Raw genomic sequence first — 17,091 nt, 5'->3', positions numbered from 1 at the left:
CATGCTGCTCCCATTCCCCCATCTCACCAGAAAAGGAGAAAATACAATGAAAAAAAAAATTGTAGGTTGAGACAAGGACAGGAAGATTACGCACCGATTACTGTCACAGGAAAAACAGACTCGGCATAAGGAAGATTTATGTAATTTACTGCCTTTTGCTATTAAGACTAGAAGAGTAAGAAACTAAAAACACGTTCCTCCCCATTCACGCTCTTCCACCTCCACACCCTGAGCCGGGCAGGTGAACAGGCAGTGGGAACTGCTGTCAGTCCCTAATGCACACTTCATCTCCGCCACTCCTACACAGTCACTCTCTGCCCCTACTCCACTGAAGGCTCCTCCACAGGGTGGCTGCAGCATGGAGATCTGCTCCATTGGCTGCAGGGGGACAGCCTGCTCCACCAGGGGCCTCTCCACAGGCCACAGGGGAACTTCTCCTGTGTGCCTGGAGCACCTCCTGCCCTCCTGCTCCACTGACCTTGGGATGTGCAGGGCTGGTTCTCACTGCTCTCTCCCTGCTTCTGTTGAGGAGCTTTTTTTTCCCCTTTCTTCAGTCTGCTCCCCCAGAGGCCAACCCATTGTCACTCCCTGTCTTGGCTCTGGCCAGCAGCAGGTCCCTTTTTGAGCCAGTGGGAGCTGGCTCTGATCTGATATGGAGCAGCTGCTGGGCTCTGCTCGCAGAGGCACCCCCTGCAGCCCCTGCACTACCAAAACATCACCACAGAAGGTTAATACAGTGCATATTACTATATTTATGAAATTGTCTCATCAGTTGACACAAATATTAAATAGCTTTTTTTATTCTATGAAAGTTGTAACAACAACTACATTTAGTTCTTTTCATATACGGCTGCATTTTGCAACTCTTGATAAACTAGAGTCAGAACACCTAATGACCAGACTGTTAACTACATATCATGCAAGTTCTTTAATCAATATGTCATCTGGTACTAAGTCAGGTATCTTGGAATATTCCAACTATGTCAGTTGTGATTACCCTTTGTAATCTGGTCTGTAATCGTGACAAGCTTATTGGGAGAGAAAGTGATGCACGTGGCAGACAAAAACAGGATAAGAAGACAACTGAGAAAATCTATCTCCATAAAATGCTTTCAATTAGATTTTTATATTTTACTACACTTCCTGTTTTGATAGTCCTTAATAAGTGACTGCTTTTTTTGAGCATGTATGACTAACTCATTCCATGAATTATGCCTTTTTTCCCCTTTTCAATACTGAGATATTTTCAGCTTTCCAAGATCTGTTAGCTATGCACTTTACTCTTCTGTTAGTTCCCTGAAGATTTGTTAAGATTCCTAGCTGCAAGTTTCAAGAACCCTTGAAGATTCCTTCAAAGTTCCTTCAGAACCTTGGCTGCAAGGTTTTTGTATTCTTAAGAAACTATGCACAAATATCTTTTGAAAGACTTTTCTGGTGGATGTATAGAAAAGGTTTGAACTCTTTACAAATCATTTCTGAAAAAGGCTTCAGAATCAAACACACTATTAAAAGCTTTTTCCTATTGTTGTCATGAAGTTCAGTATCATAATAGCACTCAATAAGCAGTTCACCTACCTTCACAATGACTTTTTTTAACTCAGTAATTTACAGTAACCTTAGTAATAAAGATCCTAAGCTATAAATAATGATGACTTCTAGATCTTGTCTCTGTATCTTTGCAATCCAGCAAGATGAGTAATACTATTGTGGTGTACACTGAAATTACTGTTTTGCTGTCTTTGGCCCTTATTACACTCCTATACCCCCACCATTTTTATGTATAAAAGCAATGACTTCAAAATCCTACCTAAATTCCAAATTCAGTAGTGCTTTCACTGCAGCTTTAATTAGCTAATGCATTCTTCAATTCCTATGCTAAATTTTATAGAGATGTTTTGCAGTTAAACTGTTGCTCCATTCCACCTTACAAGTTCTTGTACACTGATGGAGAAATTGTGTTTTTTAAGCCATGGCCCAGGAAAGCTTTAAGTGCCTGTTGCGATTTTACCTGTTGCACAGGAAGACAGACAGCAGTCTGCTTTTTTCCATCAGTAAGAGGAAGATTACTCCCCTGATGTCCTAGGCCTTTCTGACAGCTCAGCAGGAAGAGACTGCATTTCCTACTTGGTCCAATTTTTGTACTTTTAACAATATGCATGTATTCTGTCTATTTCTGCCTGTTTTGTCAATTTAGTCTGCCAGCTCTGCTGGCCAGGCTGATGTCTGTCTATGTTTTTGTAACAATTGACTCAAAAATAGTAATTCTGAATGCTGGAATCTGAACAGCCATAGATTTAGTAACTATTGCAATATAAGAAATTAATATTAGGCAAACCGACATCTGTATTACCAGTCTTTCATCATAACTGATAAACCTGCTGTAATTCATGAAGGCTTTATGTGCTTTGAAAGATAGACATTCTTGTTGCTTTCATTGAAGAACAGCATTAAACTCAACGTGTACTTTCAACTACTCTGCAGTAAAGACTAGGAAACATTATCTACAGCAGTTCTTACCTGTTTTGCAAACGCACAATGGATTTCCATCGACTTGTGCCAAGCACGTTGAGTTGTTTATGCAAGGATTGTAAGGCAGCTCACAGGGACTGAAGCGCTGATGGCAAAAGTCACCAGTATAAAATGGAGGACAAATGCATACAAACTGTCCCTGCTTAACAGATTCATAGCAGGTGGCTCCATTCAAGCATGGTTCAGAATCACATTCATTTATATCTACACTGCAGTCTGGCCCTGTCCACCCTGCTGTACACAAGCACCTGAAAAAAATGAGAATGAAAACAAGAATGAAAACCAACAACTTAGCCGAATCAATTCTAACTACTTCAATTAAGCAAACAAACCACAATAAACAACAAAAACACAATAATGTTTCTGTCCATAATTTTTCTTTTTGCCAAGCCATATTTAAGTTCTTCTCCACCAGTTTCTTTGTGTGAAGACAGGATTACTTATTCTGAATATCAGGATTTATCCACTTGGAATTATAAGTGGTTTATTTAATGCTGACAGAAACATCTGGGTATCTTTTCTAAGCTGTTAAACAACAACAGTAATTATCAAATCTGGAATTCAAGGTTTTTCAAAATTTAGGATTGGAAAGACATCTTTTCATGTGTGAAATCTCCAGGTACTGCAGTGTTTAAGATGAATCCTTTTTACAGGATGCTTCTTTTTTGTACACTTGTGTGAAGGGATGATACTGACAACACAGAAGAGAAAAAATGAACCAAACCCCACATTACATCTGATTGTAGAGAACTTACTTTCATGAACTACATAAATAACTGTTTCCATTTCCAACATGAATATGACAAGGTGTTAAAAATTCAAACAAGGATTGCAGTTTGCAGATGATTTCAAAATTTGCAGAGAAAACTTCATCATTAACTGCAATAAAAGGTCTGTTCCACATTCTACATACCTACCTAATGGATTCAGCTACTCGCTGCCTAAAGATTTAAATATGATCTGAGGATATTTAATTGTTGAAGTGAAATTTGTCCAAGGCCGGATAATATGAATGCAAATGCCCTTCTTAGTTAAAACACTATTTAAAGCCTTCTTGTTCTACAAAGTTTTCTCACTAATTTCATTTCCTTTTTAGTATATTTTTGAGACAAACTGCTTTAATTCATGAAGACTATGCACTTTGAAAAGTATACATTCTTATTACTTTCACTGAACATAGCACTGAATTCAACATTTACTTGCTACTGTTTTGCAGTGTTACAGACAATATGAAAGATTAACAGCAGCTCTTTCCTGGTTTGATTGATGTTGTTTCCAGGCATTAAACCATTCAAATATGGCTGGACAGTCCTACTCTGATGAGAGGACTTTTTCTTAAACAATAAAAAGGACATTCAATGCAAAATCAATAGAATTAGGTCGCTCTGTTCTGTAGGGCATGGGTACTGCTTGCCACACAAAAGAACTTGAACCCTTTACAACAAACAAAGGGAGTGTTTTCTTTGGAGTTGTTGATTTTCTCTGTGATTGGTTTGTGGGTACAATTTCTACGCCACATCAAGTAGTTACTGCTAAGAAACTTTATAATTGGAAGTCTAGACTCTTTTAGCAATAGGGATTCAAAATCAGGTTACCATGTGTTACGCATGGGAAGAAAAAGTCCTTTTTGCCATCTTCTAAACTCAGATAAAATGTTTTAAGAGTGCTAGCAAATATCATTGAAGTTTTCACATAGCTTTTAAAGAGAAAAATGTAAATATGGGAGATGTTCTGCATCCAACTTTGTGTTTACTTTTGAACTGTTTAGAAAAGTTACAACCTTTTTTGAATTTATTTGCTGATATTTGGTGTTTAAATTATGCCAAGTTTTTTAAAAAGCAAACTACAACTGCAAGTTATACAAATAAAAACTATTCTGTGCACATACTAATCAACACCCCTTTAGGTATGAAGAACTGCTATTACCTGGGAAATTACTTGGTCGTCTGTCAATGTTCAGAAGATTTCTCTGCTATATTCAATAGGAGTATATTTAGAATTTAATTAGAGAAACTGTCTAAAAGTCTAAAAGAATTTTTAAGCCAAAGTATGTGATAATTTTATATTTACTTAAAAACCTAAGGTATCGTATACTTTTAGATATAAATTACTCTGGGCATGCGAAACAATTCTATCATCTGCTAAATTCATGAAGAAACAATGCAGGAAAGAAGCTAAACATCAGGAAGAAAATACTGTGACCTGGAAAATGCTTTCTACATCTTCTCTTAAGAACAAACGAATTTACTATCTTTATTCCTACATTAGCAAGTTGTAAATTCTGAAGCTTAAGTTTTTGTGAGACCTTTATTTTTCAAGAATGTTGACATTTGTGAAAAAAATCAAAATTTATAACAAAAACATAGCCAATCACTCAATAAAGCATATCATGTATTTCCAGAACTATGAAAACATGACTTATAAATGTTATGCAATTATGCAAATGACATCTTATGCTTTCATTCCCTAATTGTATACTCCTGTGTAACTTTTAAAAACAGCTATGAGAATATAAACCACCAAATACATCAGGAATCGTGGTATCCCACTGCTATACTCTTTCTGCTCTGTATTTTACTATCAGTTCTAAGAAAAAAATTGACACAGAAAAAGCAAAAAAAGTTGAAAATAACTTGATGTCTTATTAAAACAGTATTTTAAACAGCACAAACTTCTATCAATCTGAGTAAGTTAGACCATCTTCAGAAAGAGGAAGTACACACAGATTTTACAACAGAAACGGATTTGATTAAAAAAAATAACTAACTTGCCTTCCTCCAGAGTCTGTATTAAAAACTTCCTTTTAAATAAGTAAATTCAAATACCTGATATTACAAAATCAAATCATGTATGACTCCTTTCTTTAAATTATTCACTTAAGTAATAATATATACCTGCATGGTGCTGTGATTGTGACTTACGTGTAGAATTCTTCTAACCCAGAGATTAGCTTCTGTAAGTATAGTATTTTGACTTTCCATAGATTTCTCAAAGCTAAAAATTGCAAGCTGTAGTCATGAAAAGTACCTGGAAAAAAACTGATATTAAAGTTCCCACAACTCTGTAAGCATTAAATCATTTGCTAGTCTGAAACCTTCCCTTTCTCACATTCCAGTGAGAAACATCTCGGTATTGCTTGCCTTACATACTACCTTAGGGGTTTTTGGGGTGTACTAAACATAACATAGCAACACAGTTAGAAGAGGTGATTCTACCACTACACGTAGAATTGGCGAGGCCTCACCTTGAATACTGTAGTATGAAAAAATATGAAAAGGATGTCAAGATACTTGAAAGTGTCCAGAGGAGGGCAACAAAGCTAGTAAAAGGTCTGGAAGGCACATCAGATGAGGAGAGGTTGAGGACACTTGGGTTGTCTAGACTGGAGAAAAGGATGCTGAGAGGCAACCTCACTGCTCTCTGCAACTTCCTGAGAAGGGGAAGTGAAGAGGGAGGTGCCGGTCTCTGCTCTCTGATAACTGATGACGGGATGTGAGGGAACAGCACAAAGCTGTGCCAGGGGAAGTTCAGGCTAGATATAAGGAAACACTTCTTTACCGTGAAGGTCGTCAAACACTGGAACAGGCTTCCTAGCAAGGAAGACCATGCCTGTCAGTGTTCAAAAACCATTTGAACACTGCTCTCATTGATGTGCTTTAACTTTTGGTTAGCTAGCCCTGAAGTGTTCAGGCAGCTGGACATAATGATCTTTGAAGGTCCTTTCCAACTGAGCCATTCTAGTCTAGTCTAGTCTTCTCTATTTAAGGAATCAAATCATAATTAAGAGTCTTAGAAATCAAAGAATGGATGATGTTGAAAGTGCTAGACTCCATACACACTCAAAAAAGGGTCAACTACAGCTCCTCAGGTCTGTGCACAGCTGGATTTTGAGTACCTCCAAGGATGAGAGAGTTTACAAGCACTCTGGGCAACATGTTCCAGTGTCTGACCACCCTCACAATAAAAAAGCATTTAACTGTGATTAAGTGGAATTTCATCTACATCAGCTTGTTTTCACTTTTCATGTCACTGGGTAACACTTAGAAGAGCCTAGCTCCATCTTTTCCCTTCCCTTCCATCAGTTACTTACTAAGAGCCACTCTGAAACAAAGCAATCTTTTCAGCATGCCAACAGGAACCACGATCTATTCTGAATATCAGAATTCTAAAGTGGCTTTCTATCAATTAGAAAAACCCACTGGTGTGCTCATTCCTACCTACCTCAGCTAGAAGCTCTGGAAAAATGCCAAGTCTTGACAAAAGAGGTAATGCAGATGATTATACCCATGCAAAACACATTTCAGAAGGAACCATTTTTGCTTTCAGATGTCTTACAGCAAGAAAAAAAAAAAAAGAAACTGGCATTTTAGCCTTCTGTATTTTGTACCATATTCAAAAAGTATCAATCAAAGCACTTGCCTTTGTCACGGATACTTCTAGAAAACAAAATGCTATATGCATGATGAGGAAAAAAAAAAAAAAAAAAGAACAAAAAACACCTACAGTAAAACTGTTTTTTCCTTAGTGGTTCAGTCAAAGATACTGAAATCTTGAGCTGAACCCACAGATAAACTGTGCCCATCATTCACCTGCTTTTTTATTTGATAGGATCTTGATCAGAAAGGGCAGGATGTTCAGTGAAGTTTAGGTCAGCCTGTTAGCTATACAGCACATGCAATAATGGTCCATTTACTGCAAGTCTGTATTCTCTAGTGCACTGAATCACATCAGCTAACAGCATGAAAAGCTGCAGTGCTCACTGACAAATTTATTCCTTGTAAGCTAGAGGCTACTGGATTGTCTGAAGTAGTAAAATGAGAGCTTGCTTTCCATACAGGCACGACTTTGAATTTGGAATACCATCCACTAACACCCATCACAAAGCTCCAGACATACATTTTCAGTCACTGCAGAAGCTTCAAATATTCATTTTTCTCTCTCCTCTGTCCTCCACAAACATTTTTCTTCTTCTATGAAAGTTTTAACACTCTTTGTTCCTCAGACAGCTGTATGACCCACCTGACATACTCCTTCAGCTTTCACCTCTAAGAGCCCCGTTAAGAGTTTATCAGCTCTCTTCTGGTGCTACTAGTTCTCCCTTCTCATGTCACTCCTAACCGTTCTTAAATTCTCACACCTCTCCTCCTCTCCCTTGAATTCTACCCTGAGCCTCTCTTTACCCTTATTTCAATATTCCTCCTCACCCTGCTTTCTTCTTAAAGGTGTCCATTGCAAACCATTAAATTCATTGCCTTGGCTAGAACTGGGCTTCACGTTTAAACTCTGTGCTGGGGCCCACTGACTGCTTCCTCCCCTACTTGACCTTCAGCTCTTGGACCCCTCTGGGGCTAGTCACTGTCTGAAAAACAGCAGCCCTCTGTGGGCATGGAGCTGAGGGATGGGGGCACTAGGAGCCTTCAGCTGGCCACCCAAGAGAAAGAAGCAGGCTTTTTAAAGGGTTATGTTTTTAAAATGGAAATCAAATCCCAACCATATACCTAAGACTTTTTCTCCTAGCAAAGACCTCCAGACACCGGTACTGTGATCATAACACAGAGAAAATGCATTGGCAGTTGCTGGCTTTCCTATATGAGATTTTTTGCATTAGATAATTTTGACCATTAGACTGTTAAACTTTCATTGGACTAACAATAAATTCTTATCTAGGTATTCCCTGCATAATGGAGCATTTCTGTTCCACACTGCTGTGCAGGGAGCAGGTTCTTCCTGGCCTTTCCAATTAGGCAGTATGCTCGGGAACCCTGCAGCAAAGGCTGGAAAGGCTGAGTTAGATTGGTGATCAGAAACAACTGCAGCGTGCAGGAAGGAAACTGGTACCTGCTCTGTAGCAAACATAACTGTAGCAGCAGTTTCAGAAGTATCTGCCTGCCTCTGCTCACCAAAACCTCATGTGGGCGTATGGATGGGTGTGGGGAGTGGCATTACTTATATACAAGTAAAGCCTTTTTCAATCAAGATGCTATAGTGGGAAGGTACATAGAGAATCAAAAGGCATTTTTTGGTATATTTTAATAGTACACAGATCTCATCTCTTCAAATCCTCAAGAGAAATCAGCATCGTTACTGCCTACATTCCCTGCACTTTCTAGAGAAAATAATTTATTTTTAGTCATATGAAACGCTCACTGTTACTTTTCTCATCAGTGGGGAAGAGCAACTGACATTATCTACCCAGATTTGTGCAAAACATTTGATACTGTCCCATAAAGCATCCTCATCTCTGAATTGGAGAGAGACGGATATGATGGGTGGACCACTTGTTGGGCAAAGAATTGGCTGGATGGTTGCATTCAAAGAGCTGCAGTCAATGGCTCCCTATCCAGGTGGAGCCCAGTGAGGAGTGGTGTCCCTCAGGTGTTGGTAGTGGGACTGGCGCTGGCATCTTTGTCAGCCATGCGGACAGTTAGGTTGAGAGCACCCTCATGAAGCTTGTGGACGACACCAAGCTGAGTGGTATGATCAACACACTAGTGGGAAGGGATGCCACACAGGCAGACTCTGATGGGCTTCAGAAGTGGGCCCACATGAAGTAAGACCACGTAAAAGGTCCTATACCTGGGTTGGGGCAATCCCAAACAAATACAGCCTGAGTGGAAAATGCATTGAGAGCAGCTCTGAGGAAAACAACTTGGAGGTTTTGGTGGACAACAAAACAGCCAGAGATGTTTTGCCGAGGCGACTGGCTCCGGGGCAGACGCGTTCTGCAGCGGAGTGGGGGATCGGGCCAGGCAGGGCTAATTTTTCCGGCATCGAGCCTACTTGAGGGAGCCACCAGGACCCGGCAGCCCTCGTGAGGGAGGCTGACGAGGCGAAGGCGGAGCCAGCAGCGCCCCCTCCCCAGCCGTTCAAAAGCTCCCTCTAGGGAGCACGGCAAACAGAGCGGGCAAACAGGGCGTGGCGCGTCAGAAGGGCATTGCGCAGCAGTTCACGCAGGCAGGGCGAGCAGGAAGGGCAGAGTGCTCTCCCCCGCCCATACGAACACCTCCTTAACGACAGCCATTAGCTAGGTGATAATGGTCTCCACCAGGCACCGTGCACTCTCCAGGAAGTCAGTACACACCCAGACCGACTACCCGTTAAAAAATGCAGCAGTTCAGGTCACTGGATGCAAGGAATGTCTGAGCCTGTTCCTGCCATCGGCGGGAGGCAGAGAAACTGAGTGCGTGAGGTGCGAGCAGGTGGATGACCTGGTCCGCATGGTGGCGGAGCTCAAGGAGAAGGTGGAGAGGTTGAGGGATATCAGGGAGTGTGAGCGAGAGACAGACTTGTGGAGTAACTCTCTGCAGGGCCTCCAGGAGAGGTATTGAGGTGAGACACCCCAAATGGGGGTGGACCCTCTGCCCTGTCGCTGTCGGGCAGAGGAAGGGGATCTGGGAGTTGAGGAGGAATGGAAACAGGTCCCTGCTCGACATCGCAGGCGATGCCCTCCCCTTCCAGCCCCGCCTTCCTGGGTGCCCTTATGCAACAGGTTTGAGGCCCTGGTGCTCGAGAGACCGGTGGGTGAGGAAGAGGTAGCAAGTGTTCCCAGGAGGATGCCTAGGGTGAGGAGGTCAACTCCACGCCTCAGGACTGCCTCCACCAAGAAAGACAGAAGGGTTATTGTTGTGGGAGACTCTCTTCTTAGGGGAACAGAGGGCCCTATTTGTCGGCCTGACCCTACCCGTAGGGAAGTCTGCTGCCTCCCTGGGGCCAGGGTCAGGGACGTTGCCAGAAAGCTTCCCACCCTAGTTCGCCCCTCAGACTATTATCCTCTTTTGGTAGTCCAGGCAGGTAGTGACGACATTGAAGAGAGCACCCTGAAGGCTATCAAACAAGACTTTAGGGGGCTGGGACGGTTAGTGGATGGAGCGGGAGTATAGGTGGTGTTTTCGTCCATCCCTACGGTGGCAGGGAGGGGTACAGAGAGGACACAGAAAGCCCACCTGTTAAACACGTGGCTCAGGGGCTGGTGCTATCGCAGAAATCTTGGGTTTTTCAACCATGGGGCACTTTACTCAGCACCCGGCCTGATGGCCACAGACGGGTCCCTATCTCTAAGGGGAAAAAGGATCCTGGGCCAGGAGCTGGCAGGGCTCATTGAGAGGACTTTAAACTAGGTAAGAAGGGGGATGGGGCTGAAGCAAGGATTGTTAGATCTGTGCCGGGGGAAAAATAGCAAGGCCGGGGGATAAGGCAATGGCCCAACAAAAGTGCATCTACACCAATGCACGCAGCATGGGTAACAAACAGGAGGAGCTGGAAGCCATCATGCAGCAGGCAGGCTACAACTTGGTTGCCATCACGGAGACGTGGTGGGAACAGTCTCATGACTGGAGTGCTGCAATGCCTGGCTATAAGCTCTTCAGACGGGACAGGCAGCACGGAAGGGGTGGTGGTGTGGCTCTCTGTATTAGTCTTTCAATGTTGTAGAACTCGAGGCTGGGAATGACAAGGTCGAGTCCCTTTGGGTTAGGATCGGTGGGGCCTACAAGGCTAGTGTCCTGGTGGGGGTCTGTTATAGACCGCCGAACCAGGATGAGGAGACGGATGAGGAGTTCTACAGGCAACTGACAGAAGTTGCGAAATCTTCAGCGCTTGTTCTCGTGGGGGACTTCAACTTCCCTGACATATCCGGGAAGCACAACACAGCCCAGAGAAAGCAGTCTAGGAGGTTTCTGGAGAGCGTGGAAGATAGCTTCCTGACGCAGCTGGTTAGTGAGCCTACCAGGGAGGTGCCCTGCTAGACCTTCTCTTCACAAACAGAGGACAGGTGGGAGATGTGGTGGTTGGAAACTGTCTTGGGCAGGGTGACCACGAAATGGTAGAGTTCTCTATTCTTGGCAAGGCCAGGAAGAGGACCAGTAAAACCGCTGTACTGGACTTCCGGAGGGCTGACTTTGAGCTGCGCAGGACACTGGTTGGCAGAGTCCCTTGGGAGGCGGTTCTGAAGGGCAGAGGAGTCCAGGAAGGCTGGGCGCTCTTCAAGAAGGAAATCTTAATGGCACAGGAACAGTCTGTCCCCATGTGCCCAAAGGCGAGCTGGCGGGGAAGAAGACCAGCCTGGCGCAACAGTGAATTGTGGCTTGAGCTTAGGAGAAAAAAGAGGGTTTATAATCTTTGGAAAAGTGGGCAGGCCACTAGGGAGGACTATAAGGATGTTGCGAGGCTGTGCAGGGACAAAATTAGGAAGGCCAAAGCTCATCTGGAGCTCAATCTGGCTACTGCCGTTGAAGATAACAAAAAATGTTTTTATAAATACATCAACACAAAAAGGAGGACTAAAGAGAATCTCCAGCCTTTACTGGATGCAGGGGGAAACTTAGTTACAAGAGATGAGGAAAAGGCTGAGGTGCTTAATGCCTTCTTTGCCTCAGTCTTTAGCGGCAATACTGGTTGTTCTCTGGATACCCAGTACCCTGAGCTGGTGGAAGGGGATGGGGAGCAGGATGTGGCCCTCACTATCCACGAAGAACTGTTTGGTGACCTGCTACGGCACTTGGATGTGCACACGTCGATGGGGCCAGATGGGATCCACCCAAGGGTACTGAGAGAACTGGCAGAGGAGCTGGCCAAGCCACTATCCATCATTTATCAACAGTCCTGGCTATCGGGGGAGGTCCCAGTTGACTGGCAGCTAGCAAACGTGACGCCCATCTACAAGAAGGGCCCGAGGACTGACCCGGGAAACTATAGGCCTGTCAGTTTGACCTCAGTGCCAGGGAAACTCATGGAGCAGATCCTCTTGAGAGTCATCACGCAGCACTTGCAGGGCAAGCAGGCGATCAGGCCCAGTCAGCATGGATTTATGAAAGGCAGGTCCTGCTTGACAAACCTGATCTCCTTCTATGACAAAGTGACGCGCTGGGTGGATGAGGGAAAGGCTGTGGATGTGGTCTACCTTGACTTCAGCAAGGCTTTTGACACTGTCTCCCACAGCATTCTCCTCAAGAAACTGGCTGCTCTTGACTTGGACTGGCGCACGCTTCGTTGGGTTAGAAACTGGCTGGATAGCCGGGCCCAAAGAGTCGTGGTGAATGGAGTCAAAGCCAGCTGGAGGCCGGTCACTAGTGGCGTTCCCCAGGGCTCGGTGCTGGGGCCGGTCCTCTTTAATATCTTCATCGATGATCTGGACGAGGGCATTGAGTGCAGCCTCAGTAAGTTTGCAGATGACACCAAGCTATGCGCATGTGTCAATCTGCTCAAGGGTAGGAAGGATGTGCAGGAGGATCTGGATAGGCTGGACCGATGGGCTGAGGTCAACTGCATGAAGTTCAACAAGGCCAAGTGCCGGGTCCTCCACCTGGGGTGCAATAACCCCAAGCAGAGCTAGAGACTGGGACATGAGTGGTTGGACAGCTGCCAGGCAGAGAAGGACCTGGGAGTGATGGTTGATAGTTGGCTGAATATGAGCCAGCAGTGTGCTCAGGTGGCCAAGAAGGCCAACAGCATCCTGGCTTGTATCAGAAACAGTGTGACCAGCAGGGCTAGGGAGGTGATCATCCCCCTGTACTCGGCTCTGGTGAGGCCGCACCTCGAGTACTGTGTTCAGTTTTGGGCCCCTCGCTACAAGAAGGACATGGAGGTGCTTGAGCAGGTCCAGAGAAGGGCGACGAAGCTGGTGAGGGGCCTGGAGAACAAGTCCTATGAGGAGCGGCTGAGGGAGCTGGGCTTGTTCAGCCTGGAGAAAAGGAGGCTCAGGGACGACCTTATTGCTCTCTATAGGTACCTCAAAGGAGGCTGTAGCGAGGTGGGGGTTGGTCTATTCTCCCACGTGCCTGGCGACAGAACAAGGGGGAATGGGCTTAAGTTGCGCCAGGGGAGTTTTAGGTTGGATCTTAGGAAGAACTTCTTTACTGAAAGGGTTGTTAGACATTGGAACAGGCTGCCCAGGGAAGTTGTGGAGTCACCATCCCTGGAAGTCTTTAAAAGACGTTTAGATGTAGAGCTTAGGGATATGGTTTAGTGGGGACTGTTAGTGTTAGGTCAGAGGTTGGACTCAATGATCTTGAGGTCTCTTCCAACCTAGAAATTCTGTGATTCTGTCATTCTGTGATATGTGTGCTCACAGCCCTGAAAGCCAACCACATCCTGGGCTGCATCAAAAGAAGCGTGGCCAGCAGGTCAAGGCAGGTGATTCTCACCCTCTGCTCTCATGAGACCCCACCTGGAGCACTGTGTTCAGCTCTGCAACATGTCCAGCACAACAAGAACATGGACCTATTAGAACTAATTCAGAAAAGGGCCATGAAGATGATCAAAGACTGGAACATCTCTCCTACAAAGATAGGCTGATGGGGTTCGGGATATTCAACCTAGAGAAGAGAAGGCTTCAGGGAGACCTTATAGTGGCCTTCCAGTACCTAATGGGGACCTGCACAAAAGCTGGTGAGGGACTCTGTTAGGAAGTGTAGTGATAGGACAAGAGGTAATGCCTTTAAACTAGAAGAGAGTAGGTTTAGATTAGATATTATGAAGAAATTTTTTAGCCTGAGGGTGGTAAGGCACTGGAACAGGCTGCCCAGAGAAGCTGTATATGCCCCATCCCTGGAAGTGTTTAAGGCCAGGTTGAATGGGGCTTTGAGCAACCTGGTCTGGTGGGAGGAGTCTCTACTTATGGCAGGGGGGTTGGAACAAGATTATCTTTAAGGTCCCTTCCAACCCAAAACATTCTGTGGTTCTATGACATACAGTCTGACATGCAAAACTGTCAGGTTTTGGTGAAAAAGAAATGCATGAATAAGCATTGTTCTAGTGCTTTCAAAGGAGGCAGGACAAAGTCCCTCCAGAATCTTCCTGAGAGACTGTGGCTCAGTAGAGACTCAGCTGCAGATCATGAGAAGGAAACATCTTAAATGTCAACATAGGCTTTACTGGTATACAGCATTAGCACCAGGTTGAAAGAAAATGGAAAAGACAAATTAAAAAATGGAGCAGCCTGTAACTCTGCTCCAGCACAATATGAAAAAACATAGTGGTTGTTAGCAGTTTTTATGAAACTAGTTGCTTACTCTATTCAGTATTGCAAAAGTAATTAGTTTTTATTTTGCTATTTTGTTTTTAAATGTACTTTTAACATAGAATATACATTAATCTTTACAATATCTTCATAAATAGGAGGAGCAGGCTAGAGCAGTGCTCTTGTTGCCCTTTTCTAATGCCTGCCAGAAAACTTCTGGTTACGTGAGTTAACAGGAAGATCTTTTCCATACCAACGCTTTCTACTTCAGGCACGTGAACTGAATCATGCGGTTCAGTGCAAATGTACAACCTATCTCAAAGGTCTACCTGGCTGTTTTAAGGAGTGTTGAGCACTGTGAAAATATGCTGGTATCGCAGCTTATGGGACCCCTATTTTTTGTGTTAGGAATGGTCTGTCTTCTTGCTTGCATTTGTCCTGAGAAACTTGTAAGTTATTCAGTTAGAACTCAAGTCAGAAATAAAGTAAAAACACATATATTGCATAGCAATTTAGATAAATTCCAGATGTGTTTAGGTGCTGTCACAATCAACAATAGCATGTCAGTAGGTCAGACATAAGGCTTTGAGAAATACTAGGACATCCCTTCATTATTGCAATGCCATTAGTCATCACCACTGTTTGTAAACTGAATTATCAGTCTGAGCATAGTGACTGACCTTTCATCTTCTCAATTCAGGGAAGAAAGCGGTATTAAACTACCATTCCTTTGTTAGTCAATAAAATAGTTCAGCTCCTTCAGGCTGTCAATCTGGCAATGGAAGTTTCATTAGCAGTGAAATAAACAATAGCTTGGTTTGATTTATTTTTTCAGTGGTGAAGTTCAGGGCATAAAAAGATTAAAAAAAGGAAAAAACAGTCAAGAAGCTCATCCATATGAGCTCATCCATTACCCAATGGTTCTGATTCACCAATACCTTCAATTCCCTAATGTCTGTCACAACCAAGCAATAAATATCTTTCCAAACCGTGTAAAGGTATACAGCAAGAAAGTGGCCACATAAGAAGAAATACCACCTCTTCCCCTCTCACCTCTTTCCAAAGGATTAATCAATAGGTGAGTGAAGGGAAATTTGTCTTTCATGAAATTGATAGGTGAATATCAATTCAGCAATTAAATTATAAAAGATTCTATTTGCTTTTTTTTGGTTGTTAGAATAATGATGGGCAACTGAAATTAAGGAAAATAGAACTGTAACCTCTGGAACATATACATCTAAAATTTCTAAATATAACAAATGTAGACGTCAGCTTATGGGAAGCCAAGGCACCACCTGCACTCTTCAAGTTGAACTTGAACCAGGTACTATGAAGGAATATGTAAAATACCTGTGGAGTAGTACCAGGTAACAACAGATTAACTCTTCATTGTGCACCTCATAGTTCCAGGCTTCTGACAAGTTTACATCATGGAACGTAAAATATATGCAATAGTAAGATGATACAGTGCAGGAACTGTAAATACAATGCACCTTGCTGCTACTCTACCTCGGACATGTAATTAATCTGTAAAAGAATTCTGCAATAAAATTTACACCAAATATGTCCTAAGATACTTGGTCAAACTGTCTGAAACAACTTTCATTCTTTCTCTAGGCCCATACTGTACGAAGGCTGTTGAACACTATGCAAGTAAATGTGTTACTTAAGTTAACACTACTACTTGCAAAACAATCTATTATTTATTTTGTATACTTTCAAACTATTGATATAACTCAATTGCCGCTTTGTATTATTTATTCACCAACAGCAAATACAAAGCACTGAATTAATATAAACTAGGGTTTAATCCCAGTAGTCACTGCCATTATCTATAAGGAACCACATATTGCTGGTGACAATCCACTGGCGTTCAGTGGAAATGTGAGCGACACTGAGCACTCTGAGTTGTTTAGGCAGTAGGAAACTAATCCAAGTTTTACAATTCTACAACTGATGTTATACCTCATGAGAGAAAATTTCAAGAACCCCACCAAAAGACGTGTAGCACACCACTGCAAAGATGTGCAGTAATTCTGACTGGAATACCATTGCACATCCAAGGTATCAGTGATTGAAGTAACAGTTAAGCTGAGTTGGTGTGTTCTGTGCTGTGCTACACAGCACCTAGAGCTCTGCCTTCTGGCCTGCATTGTGCTTTACTTATCTCCAGACCACAGGGCAAACTTTGCTGGTTAAATGTAACACAGAAGTCCAGTACATGAGGCTGCACCAGCTGCGTCCTTGCCTTTCTTCATGTAAGACTGCAGTAACAAGTTCTCATGTGGACATCCTATTTGGCAGTACAAATGATGAATGAGGTTGTCTCCATGTAAAAAAAATCCTGTAGGAACTGGAATCACCAAACTAGGCTTGCCTTTCCATAGACTGGTTCTGCACACACGGCACACCGTGCTCTGACTGGAGACTGGAGGTCCATTTGATGCTGCACAGCTTGGGGTTCCCAGCACATGATGGGACCTCTAATTATATGTACTAACTTCTCTTTCCTTATGGCCTTATCTCCAACCTAGGACATTCTGAGCAATACATGACAGTGTCTGAGTGCCTTTCATACTAGAATCATAACAAAACTGCACCTCCCT

The 17,091-nt window shown here is 43.3% G+C and overlaps 1 protein-coding gene across 1 annotated transcript in view; it reads right to left on the bottom strand.

The window, feature by feature from the left end:
• The window catches only part of EYS (eyes shut homolog), an 830,760-nt gene that overhangs the window by 480,228 nt on the left and 333,441 nt on the right, over positions 1–17,091 (bottom strand). The window contains exon 22 of the mRNA XM_068678264.1: positions 2,518–2,777. Coding sequence (XP_068534365.1) covers positions 2,518–2,777 — 260 coding nt within the window. The remainder of the gene's footprint in view (positions 1–2,517; positions 2,778–17,091) is intronic.

Source organism: Anas acuta, chromosome 3, assembly GCF_963932015.1.
Source record: "Anas acuta chromosome 3, bAnaAcu1.1, whole genome shotgun sequence".
NCBI classification, from domain to species: Eukaryota; Metazoa; Chordata; class Aves; order Anseriformes; family Anatidae; genus Anas; species Anas acuta.
Note: the sequence above shows the minus strand (reverse complement) of the source record. Positions and strands in the feature narration are given on the sequence as shown.